The 18,687-nt window shown below is 40.8% G+C and overlaps 1 protein-coding gene across 1 annotated transcript; it reads right to left on the reverse strand.

The window, feature by feature from the left end:
* Window positions 1-2,024: 2,024 nt before the first annotated feature.
* Window positions 2,025-18,125, reverse strand: LOC128028656 (SH2B adapter protein 2). The gene is made up of 9 exons (XM_052615927.1): window positions 17,696-18,125; window positions 13,467-14,358; window positions 8,771-8,872; window positions 8,569-8,660; window positions 8,373-8,479; window positions 8,155-8,289; window positions 7,808-8,013; window positions 6,436-6,607; window positions 2,025-4,914 (listed from the first exon to the last, which is right to left on the reverse strand). The coding sequence occupies exons 2-9, from the start codon at window positions 14,325-14,327 to the stop codon at window positions 4,631-4,633; spliced, it is 1,959 nt and encodes a 652-aa protein (XP_052471887.1). The 5' UTR covers window positions 14,328-14,358; window positions 17,696-18,125; the 3' UTR covers window positions 2,025-4,630.
* Window positions 18,126-18,687: the final 562 nt, after the last annotated feature.

The following is an 18,687-nucleotide window of genomic DNA, read 5'->3' on the forward strand; positions in this document are numbered from 1 at the left end:
AGACTGATCCAAACAACTTCAAACTATTTTTGTTTTAATTCATTTTTGCAGGTGAAATCCAGGGAATCTACTTATATGAGGGAAAATATTCCCCAACACAGATTTTACAATGTGTTCAACACACCTAGAACGTTTTCATGTTCTGGGAATGTTTTCAGCGGAAAGTTTTATTTTAGTTCCCAGAATGTTCTTTTAAAAGGTAGGATAACATTCTCCAAAAACAATCTAAAAATGTCTATTGATAACATTGTTACAACATTATTCTCTAACATTATTATAAAGCTTCCCATCACACTAGATGTGGACTGACATTGCTCAGAAGTCAGATGTTGGTTGAAAGTGAAAACCCAACTTCTGTTTGGTGTCAAACTCTAGCGTAAATACTCCAAAAACAGTATTACCTTCTTCACTTATTATAAACAAAATTTATTTCTGTCATAAATGTAAAAAAGTTCTTATTGAGATTAACAGAGGTGTTGATGGTTTATTGAAAACAATGGTTTAGTTCGACATCACCATTATGGTGATCAGTACATAGGCAGTATGACTCTTTTCAGTGTTACTAGTCATTTAGCTGCTATAATTATATTTGCTACAGCAAAAACAGTGAGAGAAAAATGTCATCAGGTGAAGTTGGTTATTTGCTGGTATTATAAATTTTCTCTTGTAACGGTCTAATCAACTGCTTTTATCCGGAGTCTATCCTGTTATTAATTTATTAGTGACTACAGCAGATGTGTTGAAACTCACAAGATCCTGTATATTTACATCATAATCATTTGAGTCTGTTCTTTTTAAGTTACATTGTAAATGAACCTCTTTGTAACACAGAGTGCTTACACACACACAGACCTCAAGAATTAGTGTAAGAATCTCAACAATGGTGAAATGCTTCATGCCGCAATGCATTCTGGGTGCCAAAGATGAGTTTTGCATGATGCCTGCTTTAAATTCAGCTGGGTCTCAGGTTGCTGACCTATTGAGTCACTTTCATAAATATTATGCAACTGACACCTTACATACCACGACTTAGGTGCCCTTGAGCAAGGCATCGAACCCCCAACTGCTCCCCGGGCGCCGCAGCATAAATGGCTGCCCACTGCTCCGGGTGTGTGTTCACAGTGTGTGTGTGTGTGTGTGTTCACTGCTCCGGGTGTGTGTTCACAGTGTGTGTGTGTGTGTTCACTGCTCTGTGTGTGTGCACTTCGGATGGGTTAAATGCAGAGCACAAATTCTGAGTATGGGTCACCATACTTGGCTGAATGTCACTTCACTTTTTAGATTGGGTGACCAAATCACATATGTGATGACACATTAATCATCAGCTAGCAACCAGTGTCGTCTAATCACATGTTCTCTTGCTGTTTTTGCGTTAATAAAGATTAGAGCAGCTAAAGATCAACACTGACAAGTCAAGTGTCAAATTGCACAACTAAAGCCAACACTTACCACCATTATGGTGACATCAGACCAAACTATTACTTTGAAACAGACATCAACATCTAAACATCTGCTTTAATCTTACTTAGAATGTTAGGGGATAATGTTCTAATAATGTTATTAATAAACACTTTTAGAATGTTTTAGAGAACGTTATCCTATCTTTTGAGAGAATGTTCTGGGAACAAAAATAAAACTAGCCGCTAACAACATTGTTAGAACAATCCATGGGAATGTTCTGAGAACATTTTAGAACAAAGCAATTCTAGCTGTGAAGACAGGAACACAGGTTATCTGTGTTAACCAACAGAAAGCTGACTGGTTTGAAAGTGATTGCGGCGTGAGTTTTGATTCATTTCTCTCTACACTATTGACAGAGGTACTTTTTTGGCCTGCTAAATCTTGGGAAGGCGCTCCATTAAACGGTGGTTCAAAGGTGTGAGCAGGACCCCATCATCCAGCTTCAGCGTCAGCTCTGTGTCCGTCTGTCGAGCTCCTAACAGCTTGTCAAAGTCATCAAAGCTTGGTCAAGCTGACTCAGAAACTACTACAGCATGATCGAGCGCACCACTAGACCAGCAGGCTTACACGAGGTTTTCTTCACAGTATAACAAATGTGTTTTTATTTTCCTTTCTTAAAAATTATACAAAAATTCTATATTTTTCTTCAATCTTTTGATGCTTGAGTGAACCCTTATTACAGAATTCACCAAAAAACGAAATCATTTAAATAAACAAAACAAAAGTATGAGTGTGCTACAGCACAGAGGTCGACCAATAGATGGTTTCTACACAATTTAACCTGTGCTAACTGTGAGTGTGTTTTAACTGTTGGTATGCAGATAAACAAAGACAGATTTTAAACATTTATCCATTTTTCAAACCATGGGGAATTTAAAAAATTTACAGAAGATATGCATACAATAAAGGTTATCAAAAAAAAAAAAAAAGATATGTTGCTGGACTTATTCGAAGCGCTTGGTTTTCAATGTTTATGTTATTTGGAGTTCGGTAAACTGTTACTTTCTGATTTGTCTCGGATGTTTCTCAGTACATTTATTTATTTATAATTTAATAATTCCAAGACATTTTCATGATCAAGCGGTTGCTAGGATAAAACAGGAAGTTAGTGCCACACTGTTTAATGTATATGTAGGAAAGTATGTGTGACGTTTAATTTACATCAAATGTCAAGATTTTGGTGTCTTTTCAACATCCAGTTGCTCAGGAGGTGGTCTGTTTCTCCACTTTATTATCCCACAGTTAACTCAGTATCGGTCGACCTCTGCTGCTGCTTTGAGAGGGTTTGTTCATTTAGCCAAATTTATCCAAAACGTCCCCGTAGCAAAGGCTTGAATCTGAAGCTTGACTTATATCTCACAATACAGCTGGAGGATTGGGTGTCACCGAGCTGTTGGGACACAACGAGTTCACATTTATCAACGAATGATCCAGTTAGAGTAAAGCACATGGAGTTTGGGTCCTGTCACTCATAACAGTTAATCACACATCAGTGAAAGCCCTGACAGCACACAAACCAAAGCCATGAGTAACCGAAACTGCTGTTGTGAGGGTCAGTGATGACCCATGGGGCCGTGCGGAGCATGTACTCAAACAGACACACATTCACAGGCAGCAGGAAACACACAACAGAAATCTGAATCAACTCAATCAGGGCTGGACAGGAAGCAGCCAATCGGAGGGTTTGACATCACTTCCTGTGGAGATGGGAGAGAACCTCCTGAAATCTGATCCTCGTCTGCCTTTTTATGTTCCAATGTAAATCAAGTTCACACTAGTTGTACTAGTTGTTTACAGTGATTCTGATGTTTAAAATCATTTCCTTTAAAGTTGTTCCAAACCCGTGTGAAAACACTATGGAAGTCAATGGGTACCGGCAGCTGTTTGGTTCCCAGCATTCCTCAAAACGTCTTCTTCTTGTGTTTAACAGAAGAAAGAAACTCACACAGGTTTGGAACAACTTGAGGAGGAGTAAACGACAGAGTTTTCATTTTTGGGTGACCTGTCCCTTTAAATAAGACACTCGTCACGTTGATGAAGATCAGGTGATGTTCAGAAGGAAAACATCACACAGAAGTACACAGATCTCAAATCATCACAGCCCGTTACAACATTGGTCTTCTTTTACGCTTTTGGCCACCATTGGAAAATTACAGATAAAAAAATTAATATCACATGTATAACTCAACAGAAACAGTACATCAATGTCCTAAATGACTAATATTACAGTAATGCGTGGCCAAACAGGTGAACATAATTACAATATGATTAGCATAAAGGTAACGTTGCTAGCCACACGCCTCAGGAACACAGATGAAGAGTCGAGTGAAGAACTGATGTCGTCCTCAAACCACGCAGATCTCACTGAATCAGGTGCAGACGCATGAGTCCTGATGAAGACTGAAGACTTCCTGCTTAGCTGTACGATGATGTGAGGTGTTTCCTGTCACTGAAACACCTGAAGAAGACATGAACACTGAGCGTCTGACGGACTGAGGGTCGAACACAGCGGCTCTCAGATCATGTGGTGGGACTACACTACTGGTAAAGAGTTTGGAATAAATAATATTGTTCATGTTTTCTGAAAGATGTCTTACCAAGGCTGCGTTTGGTAAATGAAAAAATACAGTAAAACTGGAAAAAAAAATACAAGTAGAAACGGTTTTCAAACTGAATACGTCAAGAAAGCCCAGGTTCAAAATAACACGAATGAATTGCTAAACCTTTGAAAAACTACTGTCCATAAGATAGAGGTTTGTGAAAGAGTCTCTTCTGCTCACTAAAGGCAGAACATATTTGATCAAAAACACTAATATAATAAAATATTATTTTATTGTAAATCATCTGTTTTCTATGTGTATCTGTGTTAAAGTGTAATGTATTTCTGTGATGCTCCGCTGTATTTTCAGCATCATTCCTCCAGTCTTCAGTGTCACATGATCTTCAGAAATCAGAATAATATGATCATTTACTGCTCAAGAAACATGTATGATTATCATCAATGTTGAACAGTTGTGCTGCACAATATTTTTATGGAAACTTTGATACATTTAAAAAAAAAGGGATAGAAGAGACTCTTTCAGAAACACCTGTGGTAAATGAAAGCAGACAGCACAAGGGACAGATCTGCAGTTAGTTAGAGGTGTGACTGGAGCAGATCCTCAGGACATCAGTAGAAGGAGTACTGGTTCTCCACGGCTCGAGTCCGGCGCGTGCCCTCGCTGTCGTGGTAGTCCTCGGCCCCGGCTCCGGCTCCGGCCCCGGGCTCCAGGAGTCTCTCTGCGCTGCTGCTGCGGCCCATCAGTGCTCCTGCGGCCGGCTGAGCCATCGGAGACGAGGACGAGCTCGACGACAGCACTGCGTCCGACAGCTGATGACTCACCTGCGTCGACTCGGCCCAACAGACAGAGGCGTCCCGCGGGGCAGCTTGGACGGGGGGAGGAGACGCCACACCTGTGCAGACCACAGGTCACATCACGCTTCAGAGAGAGAGACTCACACACACACACACACACACACACACACACACACACACACACACACACACACACACACACACACACACACACACACACACACACACACACACACACACACACACACACACACACACACACACACACACACACACCTGAGGAACACACAGGTCACATCACGCTTCAGAGAGAGAGACTCACACACACACACACACACAGGTCACATCACGCTTCAGAGAGAGAGACTCACACACACACACACACACACACACAGGTCACATCACGCTTCAGAGAGAGAGACTCACACACACACACAGGTCAGATCACGCTTCAGAGAGAGAGACTCACACACACACACACACACACACACACCTGAGGAACACACCTGTACACACACAGGTCATATCACACTTCAGACAGAGACTCACGCACACACACACACACACACACACACCTGAGGAACACATCTGTGCAGACCACAGGTCAAATCACGCTTCAGAGAGAGAGACTCACACACACACACACACACCCACACCCACACACACACACACACACACACACCTGAGGAACACACCTGTACACACACAGGTCAGACCACGCTTCAGAGAGAGAGACTCACACACACACACACACACACACACACACAGGTCACATCACACTTCAGACAGAGACTCACGCACACACCTGAGGAACACATCTCACTCATGCACTCCACAATCACATCCACCAAAAACACAACTAACTACATTAGACAAAATAGTCAAGTTATTCTCTGGACTCTGGATCTGGATCTAGTGGTCTACGAGGTGGTTTTCATCCAGAACTGTTATTATGGTAATATGTTTAGTATAAGGAACACAGGAATGAAGCTCTCTCAAAACATCGAGCTTTATTCTATAGGGAAATTAACAATCAATGAAACTTCTAACGGTTTTAAAATTAAGACTATTTAAGACCAGATAAAGGATATTTAAGCAATAAATTAAATTGAATGATACGTGAATATGGTCTCTAAATGTTAATGTCTCGTATTAGCAAAAGTAAATAAACACAAGAACAAAGAAGTAACTTTTACTGTACCATCTGACCTCACTGTAAAAAAAGTGATGTGTTCCTCAATATTCACATCTTGTTTTCCAGTGCAAAAGCCTAAAGATATCTTAAATCAAGATGCTTTTACTTGAGAAGCAACATGAGTTCATTTAAGAAGTCTTGTTTTCTGAGTTTCTGATTAAAACAAGAGCAACTCTGTGCCACCGGGTTCAGAAACTGAGCTTAAGATCAGATGACTTCTGTTTAAATGCATCGAACTCTAAAAAGTCACTTTATGCCAGGCTTCTCGTCTAAATGGCCGTTCTTTGACCAGAATAAGCTGCAATGTGGACCAGACACGTGTTCAGCTTGAGCAACAGTCCCTGGAGCTCAGCGAGATAACCAGATGATAATGTGCTCTCACGAGTCCTCACAGGTGTGTGTGTGTGTGTGTGTGTGTGTGTACCTGAGGCCGAGCGCTGGACCTGAACGTAGGAGCGCAGCGTGATGTCGGTGGAGCCGCTGGACTCGAGTGGGATGGGATGCTCGTGAAAGTGTCGTAACATGTCTGTGACCGTCTGGAACCACAGGTGATGAACGTGACACTGACCGCTGTCGTTCACAGACAACCGCAGGTGCTGCCAAACACACATCATCATCATCATCATCATCCTCCTCCTGCTGACTGCCTCCTCATTCACTGATACACATACATCTGGACTAATGTGGGCTCTATGTCTTCATATTTATATCATACTTATATAATGTAAACAATTATGACACTAGAAAAAGAGATTTTCTTGTTTCATAGTATAAATATATAAACATTCTCGAATCAAGACGCATTTACTAAAAAAATAAAAAATAAATAAAAATAAAAATCATAATTTTGTTAGTTTTTGCTTAAAACAAGAAAAAAATATCTGCCAATGGGGCGTGAAAAATAATCCTGTTTTCCCTTAAATTAAAATAGTTTCTTACTCCATGGGCAGATTTCTTTTCTTGTTTTGAGCAAAAACTGCTAGGAGAAACATATACAGTACACAAACACGCATATAAATACATACACATATTTACATATGAGACCCTGGACCACAAAACACGTCATAAGGGTCCATTTTTCCAAATTGAGATTTATACATTGATGTGTGGTTTGTTAGGAGGAAAATATTAGTCCGAGATATATCATATATATAAATCTGGAATCTGAGGGAGCAGAAAAATCTAAATATTGAGAAAATCATCTTTGAAGTTGTTCAAATTAAGTTCTTAGCAATGTATATTACTAATCAGAAATGAAGTTTTGATATATTTACAGTAGGAGATTTACTAAATATCTTCATGGAACAAGATCTTTACTTAATATCCTAATGATCTTTGGCATGAAAGAAAAATCTATAATTTTTACCCATACAATGTTTTTTTTGTATATTTCTACAAATATACCCCAGAGACTCAAGACTGCTTTTGTGCTTCAGGGTCATATATATATATATATATGTGTGTGTGTGTGTGTGTGTGTGTGTGTATCATCTGTTTATGTTCATCTGTTTATGCTCAATCTATTAAGTTAGACATCACTTTAACAAAAATTGTCCAATTGTCCAAAATCCTAGAAAATGTCAATTCTATCCTCACCATCAGCACACATATGCATACTCCAAGCATATTTAGCAGAATACTGAGAGATATAAGCACTATTTTCCCATCTGTGTGAATGTATGGATATTCTCCAGTACACTGCATCTATGTGAGTCTGGTTCAGGACAGTCCTGAAGAGCAGCACGTCTCCTGCAGCTGTGTGACGAGGTCTGCTCAGACGCCAGGAGCGCGCTCACCTTGGCTTTGCCCTGGAAGTTGAAGGTGAGGACGTATTCTCCGGGACGCGTCTCGCTCTGACGGATCACAAACAGACCGTGACTCTGTGCCCCGCCGGCGAGGACCAGCTGGGCCGCCCGCACCCGAGACAGCGTCCCGTGGAACCATGGGTAACCCGCCAAACTGGGGTCTCCGTCCGCTTCCCCTGGAGTCTCACCTGGGCTTCCTAAACGACAGGAGCAGGGTGAATGGGGTGTGTGTGTGTGTGTGTAGATGTGGAGATGGGATAATAATGAATAAAAATCACGAAACCAGAAGTTTCCAATCCAAAACTCTTTAACATGAATGTAGTTGAGTTCTGATGTACCTGATGATGTGCTGGTGTCCTGGGGCTCTGGCGACCGCAGGAAGTGCTCCAGCGGGACGTGTGAGGGGTGCTGGGTGACGGGCGGCTCCTGATCAGCAGCCACAGAGCACAGCCGCTCGGACCCCCGATGTGACCCTGAGCACATCCACAGCGTTAGGACACACACACACACACACACACACACACAGAAGACTGCAGGCATCGGAGCAGCTCCGTACCGTCACACAGGAGCTCACAGCTGCAGGAGGACACCAGCGAGAGAGAGACGTCTCTGTGCGGCTGACTGTGAGCACACGACGCCAGCTCGATGTCATCCCCGCTGTCCCTGAAACACACACACACACACACACACACAGGTGTTCCATGATGCTGCTGATGTGTTGTGACCGTGTTTCCTCAGCAGACGAGTCTCACCCGGGGTCAATGCAGTCCTGGATGTCTGCCACCCACGAGTTCTTCTGCAGAGAGTCGATGGTCTCCAGAATGTATTCGGCTCCATTCTCTACCTGCGATGGACCACACAACACCAGTCTGAACTGACAGCTCGATCCACAGCCACTCGCTAACATCGCTAACTCAAAGACAAGTCAGATGTGTGAGCATACATATCTAATACCTTGAGCACGAAGGTGTTGTCTTTGTCGGGCATCTCTAGAGGCATGGTGGTCCTCACCTCCACGATCGCAGACAGAGGGATGCTCACTTTGGGTTTAGATGACTACAAACACAAGTCAATGCCATTCACATACGTATCATGTACAACACCAAATTCACTGTGTGTCGCTGTGTGGCTCTGCAGCGCTCAACAATAAGGACTGTGTATTTACATTCATTCATTTAGCAGACGCTTTTATCTACTTACAGATGAGGACAGTGGAAGCAAATCAAAAACAACAAAACAGCAATGATATATAAGTGCTATAACAAGTCTCAGTTAGATTAACACAGTACACTCAGCAAGGGCTTAATAAATAAATAAATATATATATATATATATATATATTTTAAGAAAACAAAATAGAAAACAGATTAGCCAAAAAAAAAAAAAAAAAAAAGCGCAAGCCAGTGTTAAAGGTCTTTTTTGCTTTTGTTAATTGCATAATAAATAAAAATACAACTGACAGAATACAAAACGATTAGCATGCAAATATTGTGTGTGTGTGTGTGTATATATATATATATATATATATATATATATATGCTGACAGTATATTAATCTTTTAATTAAACACATTTTTTTTCTGTATTTAAATCGCTATTAATTGCATCCTACATTGTTATAGTTTCACACTGAATCTCTAAATGACTGAAGAAATGACAAAGATGATATATTTGAATTATGTGTTTAATGGCATCTTTTTATTTATTAATGATGGCCGGTATCATTGATACCAATACTGCTAATGTCTCTATTAATTGCAATATTGGCCATTCAAAATTACAGTCTTACTAAAAGACATTATTTTAAACAACAGGCTTTGAGAAATATAATGGAGTTATAATAATGCAATTATGCATTGAATAAATTGACTAAATGTAATATCTCATAGCTTGTTTCAAGCAACAAAAGTGAATCGAGCAGTAAGAGATTTGTTTCTCATTGATTTCCATCAGTAACAGACTGCAGCAGGGTTCAGTTCAGAAGCAGCGCTGTCTCTTTAAAGCCTGACACACATCCCATTTCCTCACAGCTCATATAGGACTTCTTAACTAATGTAAGACTGCTTACTTGGCACAAATGGGCATTTTGGCATAATTTTGTGTGTTTTTGTTGGCAAAAGAGAACACAATGTGCTACTGTCATGCTGTCTGAAGAGGCTTATACATACATACAGTACAGACCAACAGTTTGGAATCAGCACAATTTACATAATAAATATAATTGCAAGGCATAAAAACAGATGCACATGATCAGCAGAAGACAGTGTGTATGTACACTGGACCGTAACTCGGTCTATAGTCTTGTTTAAAAGGAAAGGGGATGTTGCTCTGAAAACATCAGAGTGAAACTGATGACTGAAGCTGAAGTCTCTCATGTGCTTTCGCCTGCATTATTTGTTCAGGGGATCTCACTTACGGTCATTATAATGTGCTTTATTCGTTTCTGAGCGCTGTGGGGACACATGAAGACAGACTGGAGCTTAGCTCGGATGTTTTTGTTGTTGTTAGTGTGGATATTTTTACCCTGTCTTTAGTTTGTTCCGGAAAAGGAAGTCATTAGCACTGTCTTGAGGGACCCAAATCGCTCTGAGATAGGCTTCCCAAAATCTCTCTAAACCTTTCTGAAGCTAAACCAAAATGCGGAACAGGATTTTTTAAGAGGCCGGATCTGACTCATTTTTAATGAGGAAAACATTGCTACGAACATATGTCCGGTTCATCTGTTCCTAGTGAAATCACCTCATGTGTGAAACTACACTAGACTAACTCAATCTACTCAAATAACTACTCATGAACCACAACGTTTGTCCTCGAGTGGAGTCAAACACCAAATGACAAATGATGAAAAGTAGACTGGCAAATATCACATTTTGCAGTCCTGTTCGCTGGAAAAGCAGTTTCACTAACAATACTTCTGGCAGAGAGACCACAGAAGGTTTTATTTTTTATCAGTTTATCAGTCAATCAGCACATTAAAAGGAAAAACTGCTGCATCTCAGGAAGTTCCAGACTTAAACACACACCAAACAAATACGGCTGTCCAATCAGACGGCTTCTTCATGGGAAAGTGGAGGTCTCAGCCTTGTCTTTTAGTCAGAGGTCTGGCGACATGAGAGTAGACTAAAAACCAACCAATTCCTAAACCTAAACCTAAACCAGTGGTTCTCAGTGTTTGTGTACGATGCTAAAAGACCAGCTTCCCAAAATCTCTTTTTTTTCAACATGTAAATAGCCCTAAACAATGCTTATCAGAGGAAAGAAAGAAAAACAACAACATATGTTTGAGTTGTTAATAAAGAAATTTAAATTGTAGCCTACATGGTTAATTGTGCAATTACATAAATTGAATGTTAAGATAATACTGATCATGTTCTATTCTGTAATGCTAACAGAAATCAGACACTGTCAATGTAAAAAGGTTGCATTTTATACATGCATCAGCCTTCCAGTGTCAGTCCCTTATGAAAATGAACCATGGTTTTACTAAAGTGACCATAGTTCAATTCTAGTATTTGTAGAATTTGAACCATGTGTAAACAAAACAAAAAAACAACAACTAATAAGTTAAGCCGTATTGAATGTTAAAATGTGTTTTAAACGTAAAATCAAGTGGTTATCATTACCCATGATTTAAAAGTTTAGTTTCGAGATATCGTATCGGTATCAATGATACTGGCCTTTAAAAGCATCGGTATCGTATCGGAAACAAAGTAAGTGGTATTTCCCATCCCTAATGGGAAATACCAAAACAAACCTCAACGTGTCACCTTTCAAAAGAAACCAAAACCATGCATATACTCCAAAGGGTTCAAGAACATCATGCCATTTACTTTTAATGTGTTTTAGGCAATTTTTTACAGGAATGCTTAGAGTGTGACGGTCAAGCTCCTAAAAGAAGATAAAAGAACCATTAAAGTAGTTAATATGATTCTTGAGCATTATTCAGAGCCTTCTGAATTAATATGATTGCTTTACGTGACAAACAAACCATAGTTTAAGTCAAGATCTTGTCCTCTCTTATCTGAATGTGTCAAACACGTGAGAACGTTTGTGAGCAGCATTCATAAAGGAGAAGAAACCACATGCACAAACCTTGATGGTTCTCGCATCTATCATCAACTTGAATGCAGAAAGTGAACAAGTTTTGAGCACTAGAGAAGAACCACAGCATCACAGGCTGAATTGCTGTATGATAGGGCAGTAACTCTTATTCCAGATGCAAAGCTCTTCAGGAAGTGGTGAAAACAGTTGAGCTCATCACTGGCTTTACAGCTTTTTTTACCGAGCACGCTGTTTGAGTGAGACACACACTCCACCTGGCTGTGTCATTACCGTACCGTTGCATCCAAACACAGACAGCTAGACTGGCAAACAGCTTTTATTTTCAAGCCATCAGACTACCGTATTTTTCGGACTATAAATCGCACCTGAGTTTAAGTCGCATCAGTCAAAAAATACGCCATGATGAGGATAAAAACATATATAAGTTTGGACTATAAGTCGCATTTATTTAGACCAAAGAACCAAGAGAAAACATTACCGTCCATTACCATTACCGTATGTGTTCAGTGTAGACTACAGGAGAACTGAGCAGCATAGAGCGCCCTCTGGCGGCTGGAGACGGTAATGTTTTCTCTTGGTTCTTTTCTCTTGGTTCATTTCTCTTGGTTCATGTCAAATTAATTTTGATAAATAAGTCGCACCTGACTATTTGTCGAAGGACCAGCCAAACTATCAAAAAAAGTGTGACTTATAGTCCGGAAAATACGGTACTTATCAACCAACAGCTCTTCATCCACCACAGGAACACTATAACTGCCACCTCCGCACACTTAGACTCTCACTAATATATATATATATATATATTTTTTTTTTTTTTTGTTCTTAGCATGTTACTTTTACTAAGCCAATGGTTCCCAATTTTGGTCCTGGAGAACCCCCAACACTGCACATTTTGAATGGCTCTCTTATTTCAGTGTTTGGGGTTCTCCAGGACCAGGATTGGAAACACTGTACTCTAGGTCATTGCCTACCTCTGTTCTTTTTCACCTGTTATAGACCGCTTCATCCAAACCAGCGGTCTTCAAACTTGCTCCTGGAGAGCTACCATCCTGCAGACTTTAGCTCCTACACACCTGCTCTGAAAAGAGCGGTTTTTGACAGGGTAAAACAAGAGTTTTTAACACTACCGTTCAGAAATTTTAACCAAAATATGTTACAGACTTTTCACTAAGACACTAAAGAATCATAACAGCTTGTGGAACATGGGCATCCGATTACCCCTTTTATTCCAAAAATCAACAAGTGTGTGGCGTTGTGGTCGGGGCGAATCATCTAGTGTGTGCATTAAGAGGATTAAAATGTTTAAAATCGGTTAAAACGGTCATGATATCTGTGGTCTAGTTTAAAAAATGGATTAAGATTTAAAAATCGTCTGGTGTGTCCCAGACCTATGTTTAGTTTCAACCTTTTCAGTTCATCCTGAACACCTTGATTAGCTGGTGTTGATAAGGGTTGGAGCCTAACTCTACAGGACAGTGGGTCTCCAGGAGCAGGGCTGAAGGGCTCTACTGTTTAAGAATAATCAGTTTTTCTTCCCATAACCCACAGACTGTCATACTAATAAGAGTTTTATCAGAGTGCGGTTCTACCTTTGGTGGAACGTAGAATTCAAGCTGGAACTTCTCTCCTGCGTCCACTTGTGCGGCGGTCTTCCTCAACAGCAGCCTGCACTTCTGCCACTGCGCCGCCCCCACACAGTTATTGTCATCAGCCACCATGTATCTGAGCGCACCCTCCCTCTGGATCTCCAACAGCTCTGCTTTATGGCCCTGAGAGCCCCGCGGCAGCCGCAGCTTCTGGCTCCAGTGTTCGGACCCCATGGCCTCGGGTCCATTGGTCCTCCTGGAGCTCCCCAAGGGGTCTGGTTCTGGAGAGGCCCTGCGGTGCCAGATCTCCTTCACCCCGTCCACCACACTCAGACTCATGTTTCGGAGCGAAAAGCCCTTCTTGAAACGAGCCTTACGTCGTCCCAATGACACATCCTCCGAACTCCTGGATTGGCTCACAGTTGACATCTTATGGGTGGGGGTCTGCTGTTCCTGTCCACTGGCTCCGCCCCCTCCACTGTCCATGCTATCCAGCGATTCGCTCGAGGCCCCCACGTCTTTCCGCCGATGGTAGAGGTCGTGGCTGAGGGGCAGCGTGCAGCTCTGTATGCCCACAAAGGGCACGATGCTGTACTTCAGAGCGGAGGAGTCTCCCAGAGACCCGGGACCTTGGACTTGGTCGAGGGCGGTGGAGAAGCAGGTCAGAAAGTGTTGAGCAAAGTGTTGCGAGAAATTGGCATCAGCACCAGGTGAGTCGTAGCATGGGTTCTCGCTGATGAATCGCCGGAACTTGTAGGCAAAATCAGCGGCAGAAGCTCGAGCGTGAAGCTCACAGAACTCCTTCCAGTCGGGCAGCGTGCAGGAGGAGTGCTCCGGGCTGCTGGGAGCCCCGTCACCATTCATTACTAGGCCATGCCAATGCCCTGGCAAACCACTGACACAGAGAGAAAGAGAGAGAGAGAGAGACAGGTAAGTAAGCAAAATCTAAAGGGTGAAGCAAAATGGATCAATTGACCCTTTTTATTCATCCCATGTGGCACAGACTGGATATGACCCATGAACATGGAAGCAAGAAAAAAGTGTGTGGATTCCGATATTCTAAGAACGTTTTCAGGCCATATTTGGAAATAAATCTGATATGACTCAGATATGTGTTTTCCCTGTCGAGATGATGAATCAGGGCAACTCATGTGGACACTTTTGCGAATACACAGTGTTGCCAATTCCGCAGTTTTCCTACAGAATTGGGTTACTTTTACACTGTTGCTGCAGGTTGTTTTTCAGTCCATATATTAAAGCAAACAACCCCCCCCCCCCTTCTTTTCGATGGAGGAGGACACTTGTCAGTGGGGAATTTTTTAAATAGTAATAGTTAATAGGATAGTTTTAAATAACAATTGGGCTAGTTTTGTTTCACAGACCTGGCAATCTGTCAGTATGGGTCACTTTTGAGAGAAAATATCCTTGTTGTCCAAATAATTGAATATAGTCAAAAACAAATCCAAATTAGCCATCAAGAACTGCAGTGTAAATGTGGCCAAAGTGTCATTCAGACTGGCATTGCCTCACAAACGTCTCAGCCAAGTCAGTCGATTTGGAAAGCAACCTCCAAAAAACACAAGTTGGTGGGGTTGAGTGGGGGGGGGGGTTGCTTCTGAGAAAATCAGTCTCATCAAGTATTAGATTTAAGCAGTCCAAACAAACTGCAAGTTTGCAAATTAGTATTCCTCATTTCCTCATACTGATTGTATTTTGCTCAAAACTTACAATTGAGAAGGCTTTGCTAAATTTCCATACTACTCTTTTACATTAGTTTTTTTTTCAACTCCCATTCTACAAAATTTCCCAAATCTTAACAAACCTTCGCTCTGCTGATATTCAGCCCAAATTTAATAAAAGATTTTCAAAAGACTGTTTTAGAAAAATGGCAATAGTTTGGCGCACTGCAATGAAACCCTGCTCTGAAGGTAAGTCTGGGAACATCGCCACCTACTAGTTAAGACTATAACAAACACTACAGCAGATGTCCGAATTTATTTAGAATAGATTATGTGTGTGTCTTAAAGAACATTTCATCATTATTGTGCAATCAAATGTGAGCGTGATAGTTATGAAAAAAGGCATAAACACACACATGCACGTCTAATATATGCATGGTGGGAATTTGTATGAAAGCCAATTTGTGGTTTTGAAATGCAAACTTACATTTACAATAAACATTAAAAATGACCATCAGTCACCACAACAAGAGAATCACATTTCATTACATTAACTAATTCAATGAACAAAGCCTAAGCATAATAACATGAACATAAGATCCATTACATTTAAATATATGACTGCCATAGCTGCACTGATCAAACACACAATTTATCATCTTAGATTTTTAAAGAAAATACATTGTCTTTTTAAACAATATACAAAACACCCATTTCTACATGAGGTGCATGCAACTCTTACTCAACATATATGTTGTAAATGTTGTGGCATAAACAAACAAGAGAAGCAGAACACAAAACGTCAGGAGACTGAAACTACTGCAAGATTAACCACGTTAAGCAGACCACAAGCGCTCTGCCACAGCACCGTCAGGAGAAGGACACAAGTGCCCTAAAACACCCACAGACAGAGCGAAGAGTGCACAGTGAGATTACTGTCAAATACAAGAAAACTAACTTTGCACAGTTAATCACTTTTCAGACACACAGCAGTCTCTTCTCTCTGGACAGAGGACTTATTTTAATGTAGAGAATGACACGGAGTGCAGAGACACACAGACCAGCATCTGTCTGGAAATAATAAATCAAATCAGAGCCTTTCACTGAACACGTGACATTAAGACAAGAGTGTTACACCAGATCAGTACAATACAGTGACCTCCACAAACACTGGCACCCTTGGAAAGATATGAGCAAAACATGCCTCTGGTGTTTATCTCCTTCAAAATATTGACAAAAATCTAAGCTTTAATTAAAACGGGCTTCTTCCAGCTCCACTTGATTGTGAACTCATCAACACTGTTACTGTGTTCTGATGTAGAGCCTGGTGAAGTGTGACGGCCTGCATACACGTGTTATAAACAGAATTTATTTCACTTCCATTTCTACTCATTAGAACGTGTCTCACATATTTTAATGAATTTTGTTCATTGGTTCCATGTTCATTTATTTTTTTATAATTTTACTTTTAACTAAAGATTATATTTTTGTGAAAAACTACGACGACAGAGTCTGTTTTGCCCAGGGTGGCGATATTAGTGAATTACAGATAATGTAATATAAGTTATACATAATATAACATTATACACACACACTTACTCATATTTGACAGCACAGATGAAAAAGCTTACTTTATGAGCTACTAAAAACACACACAAGTGTAAAAGAGAGTGAAAATATACCATAACTAACCTTTCTTCAATATATAGACAGGTTGATTTTTAAATATATTGAGGTGTTGTGCTTCACATTTTGAATCACATTATTTTAATTTTCAATGTTTTAACTCACATTCATTTTTCCACATACTGTAGTTCTGTCCCAAGTGTGTTCACTGATTTCCTTTCTCTGAATGAACATTAAGACAATTAGGAATTGAACGATTTCATTCACCATTATATATTTGTATAATTCTTGTATCATGCTGTTTTACTCTGTGCTCATATTATTTGAGAGACTCGTTTATTAGAAGCATGTTTGTTATAATTTATTGTCAACCCAATTTTTTAAGTGAACTGCATAAACTAAAAATGGAGGGGGGAAAGTAACCAGTTACAGCATCTCATGTACACATTTCCATTGCACATTAATATCCATGAACCCAATATCTCGATGCTGTTGAAGCGTGCTCGTTTGTAATGGTTTTATGCTCGGGCCCCTGCGCGCGCGCGCGTGTGTGTACAGAAAGCTGCTGGGGGTTTATGCATGTGTGCACACATGCGTGCGTCATTTGATTATTTCAGCTTCTCTGTTATTGGGTGGGTGGTACATGATGCTGTGTATCTCTGTGAATGAAGCCGGTGCACGAGGCCTGAATCAATAACACACACACGCGCGCGCGCGCTTGCATCGATAGAAAACACTGATGATGACCATCACTGAACCAGCGACTTGACCCATATTATGCTTTAATCATCAGTCCCCGCACATGCGAAGGTCTTAAACACAGATAAACACATGCGAACGCGTACATGTAGGTAAAGCGGCGCGTAATGAATGAGAGCGAAGGGCCGTTCATTCAGGACGCGAGCGCGCGCCCCTGATTCATCTCACCTCCGATAAATGCGTCACTGCATCTGATGCCAGAGCTGTTACTCCAGATCCATCGACAGAGGTGTGTGGAGGAGTCCAGCGCATCGCATCGCTGTATGGTCCATAAGTGAGCAGGACAGAGACTGATACATGACGCGCGCGCATCTATTCTCCAGGCAATGCAGCTGCTCTTAAAGGGAGCGCGGCGCGATTTCCGATTGGTCCTTAAATGGGCCACGTCATGAAGTCATCGGTCAGCACTGAGTGAAGGTGATACAGAGCATCCTCCTCCTCCTCCATCAAGATGAAATCTGGCTGGGATCGGATCACATGAGAGGAAATACACACCGCTGCTGTGTGTTCATGGAGATGCTTTGGTATAGTAGCTTGTGTGTACTGCATACTATACTGCATACACAGTTTATGTACAGCCATTGCTCCTGTTCATATATCAGCAAGAGCCCCCCACCCCGCCCCAGCCACTGTCCTCTTTTTGGAAAACTAAAATATGGCCACCCTAATCTAAATGCTTTAAGAGCATTTTCACATATAGTACACTTGAAATGACCTTTTTTTTGGTTGTTGGAGTGCTCAAATGAGCTAGATGTGAAAACAGCTGAAGTATCATGCATGCTTCTGTCTAAACCGATTAGATATTCAGATATCACACACGTTACATCACAGTCTGAGCTGGATTTCAGGCGCACCGTGATGAAGTACATTCACTTGAGCACTGTACTTAAGGACACTTTTTGAGTATCTGTACTTTACTTCAGTATTATTTTTTTAACTGTACTACATTCGAAAGATAAATATTGTACTTTTCACTCCACTAAATTTATATCACGGTTCTCGAAGTAGAAAGTCATTTTTGGGTTTTGAAATTCAATTTTTTTTTCTCATATAAAAATATGAATTGATTTCCCAGCATTTTTCCAGACTTTTTTCATTTCTCTCTCTCTATAAATATTTTACATTCTAAAAGCTCTTTATTCCACAGATATACAAGCTAG

The sequence above is a fragment of the Carassius gibelio genome, chromosome A15 (assembly GCF_023724105.1).
Source record: "Carassius gibelio isolate Cgi1373 ecotype wild population from Czech Republic chromosome A15, carGib1.2-hapl.c, whole genome shotgun sequence".
NCBI lineage: Eukaryota > Metazoa > Chordata > Actinopteri > Cypriniformes > Cyprinidae > Carassius > Carassius gibelio.

Excerpts from the sequence above, each read along its gene's own strand:
- LOC128028656 (XM_052615927.1), bottom strand. The coding sequence starts at position 14,327 with ATGAATGGTGACGGGGCTCCCAGCAGCCCGGAGCACTCCTCCTGCACG. Across the intron at positions 8,661-8,770 it reads ACAACACCTTCGTGCTCAAG|GTAGAGAATGGAGCCGAATA; the intron begins GTATTAGATATG and ends GGTCCATCGCAG. Across the intron at positions 8,290-8,372 it reads CTGTGAGCTCCTGTGTGACG|GGTCACATCGGGGGTCCGAG; the intron begins GTACGGAGCTGC and ends GGATGTGCTCAG.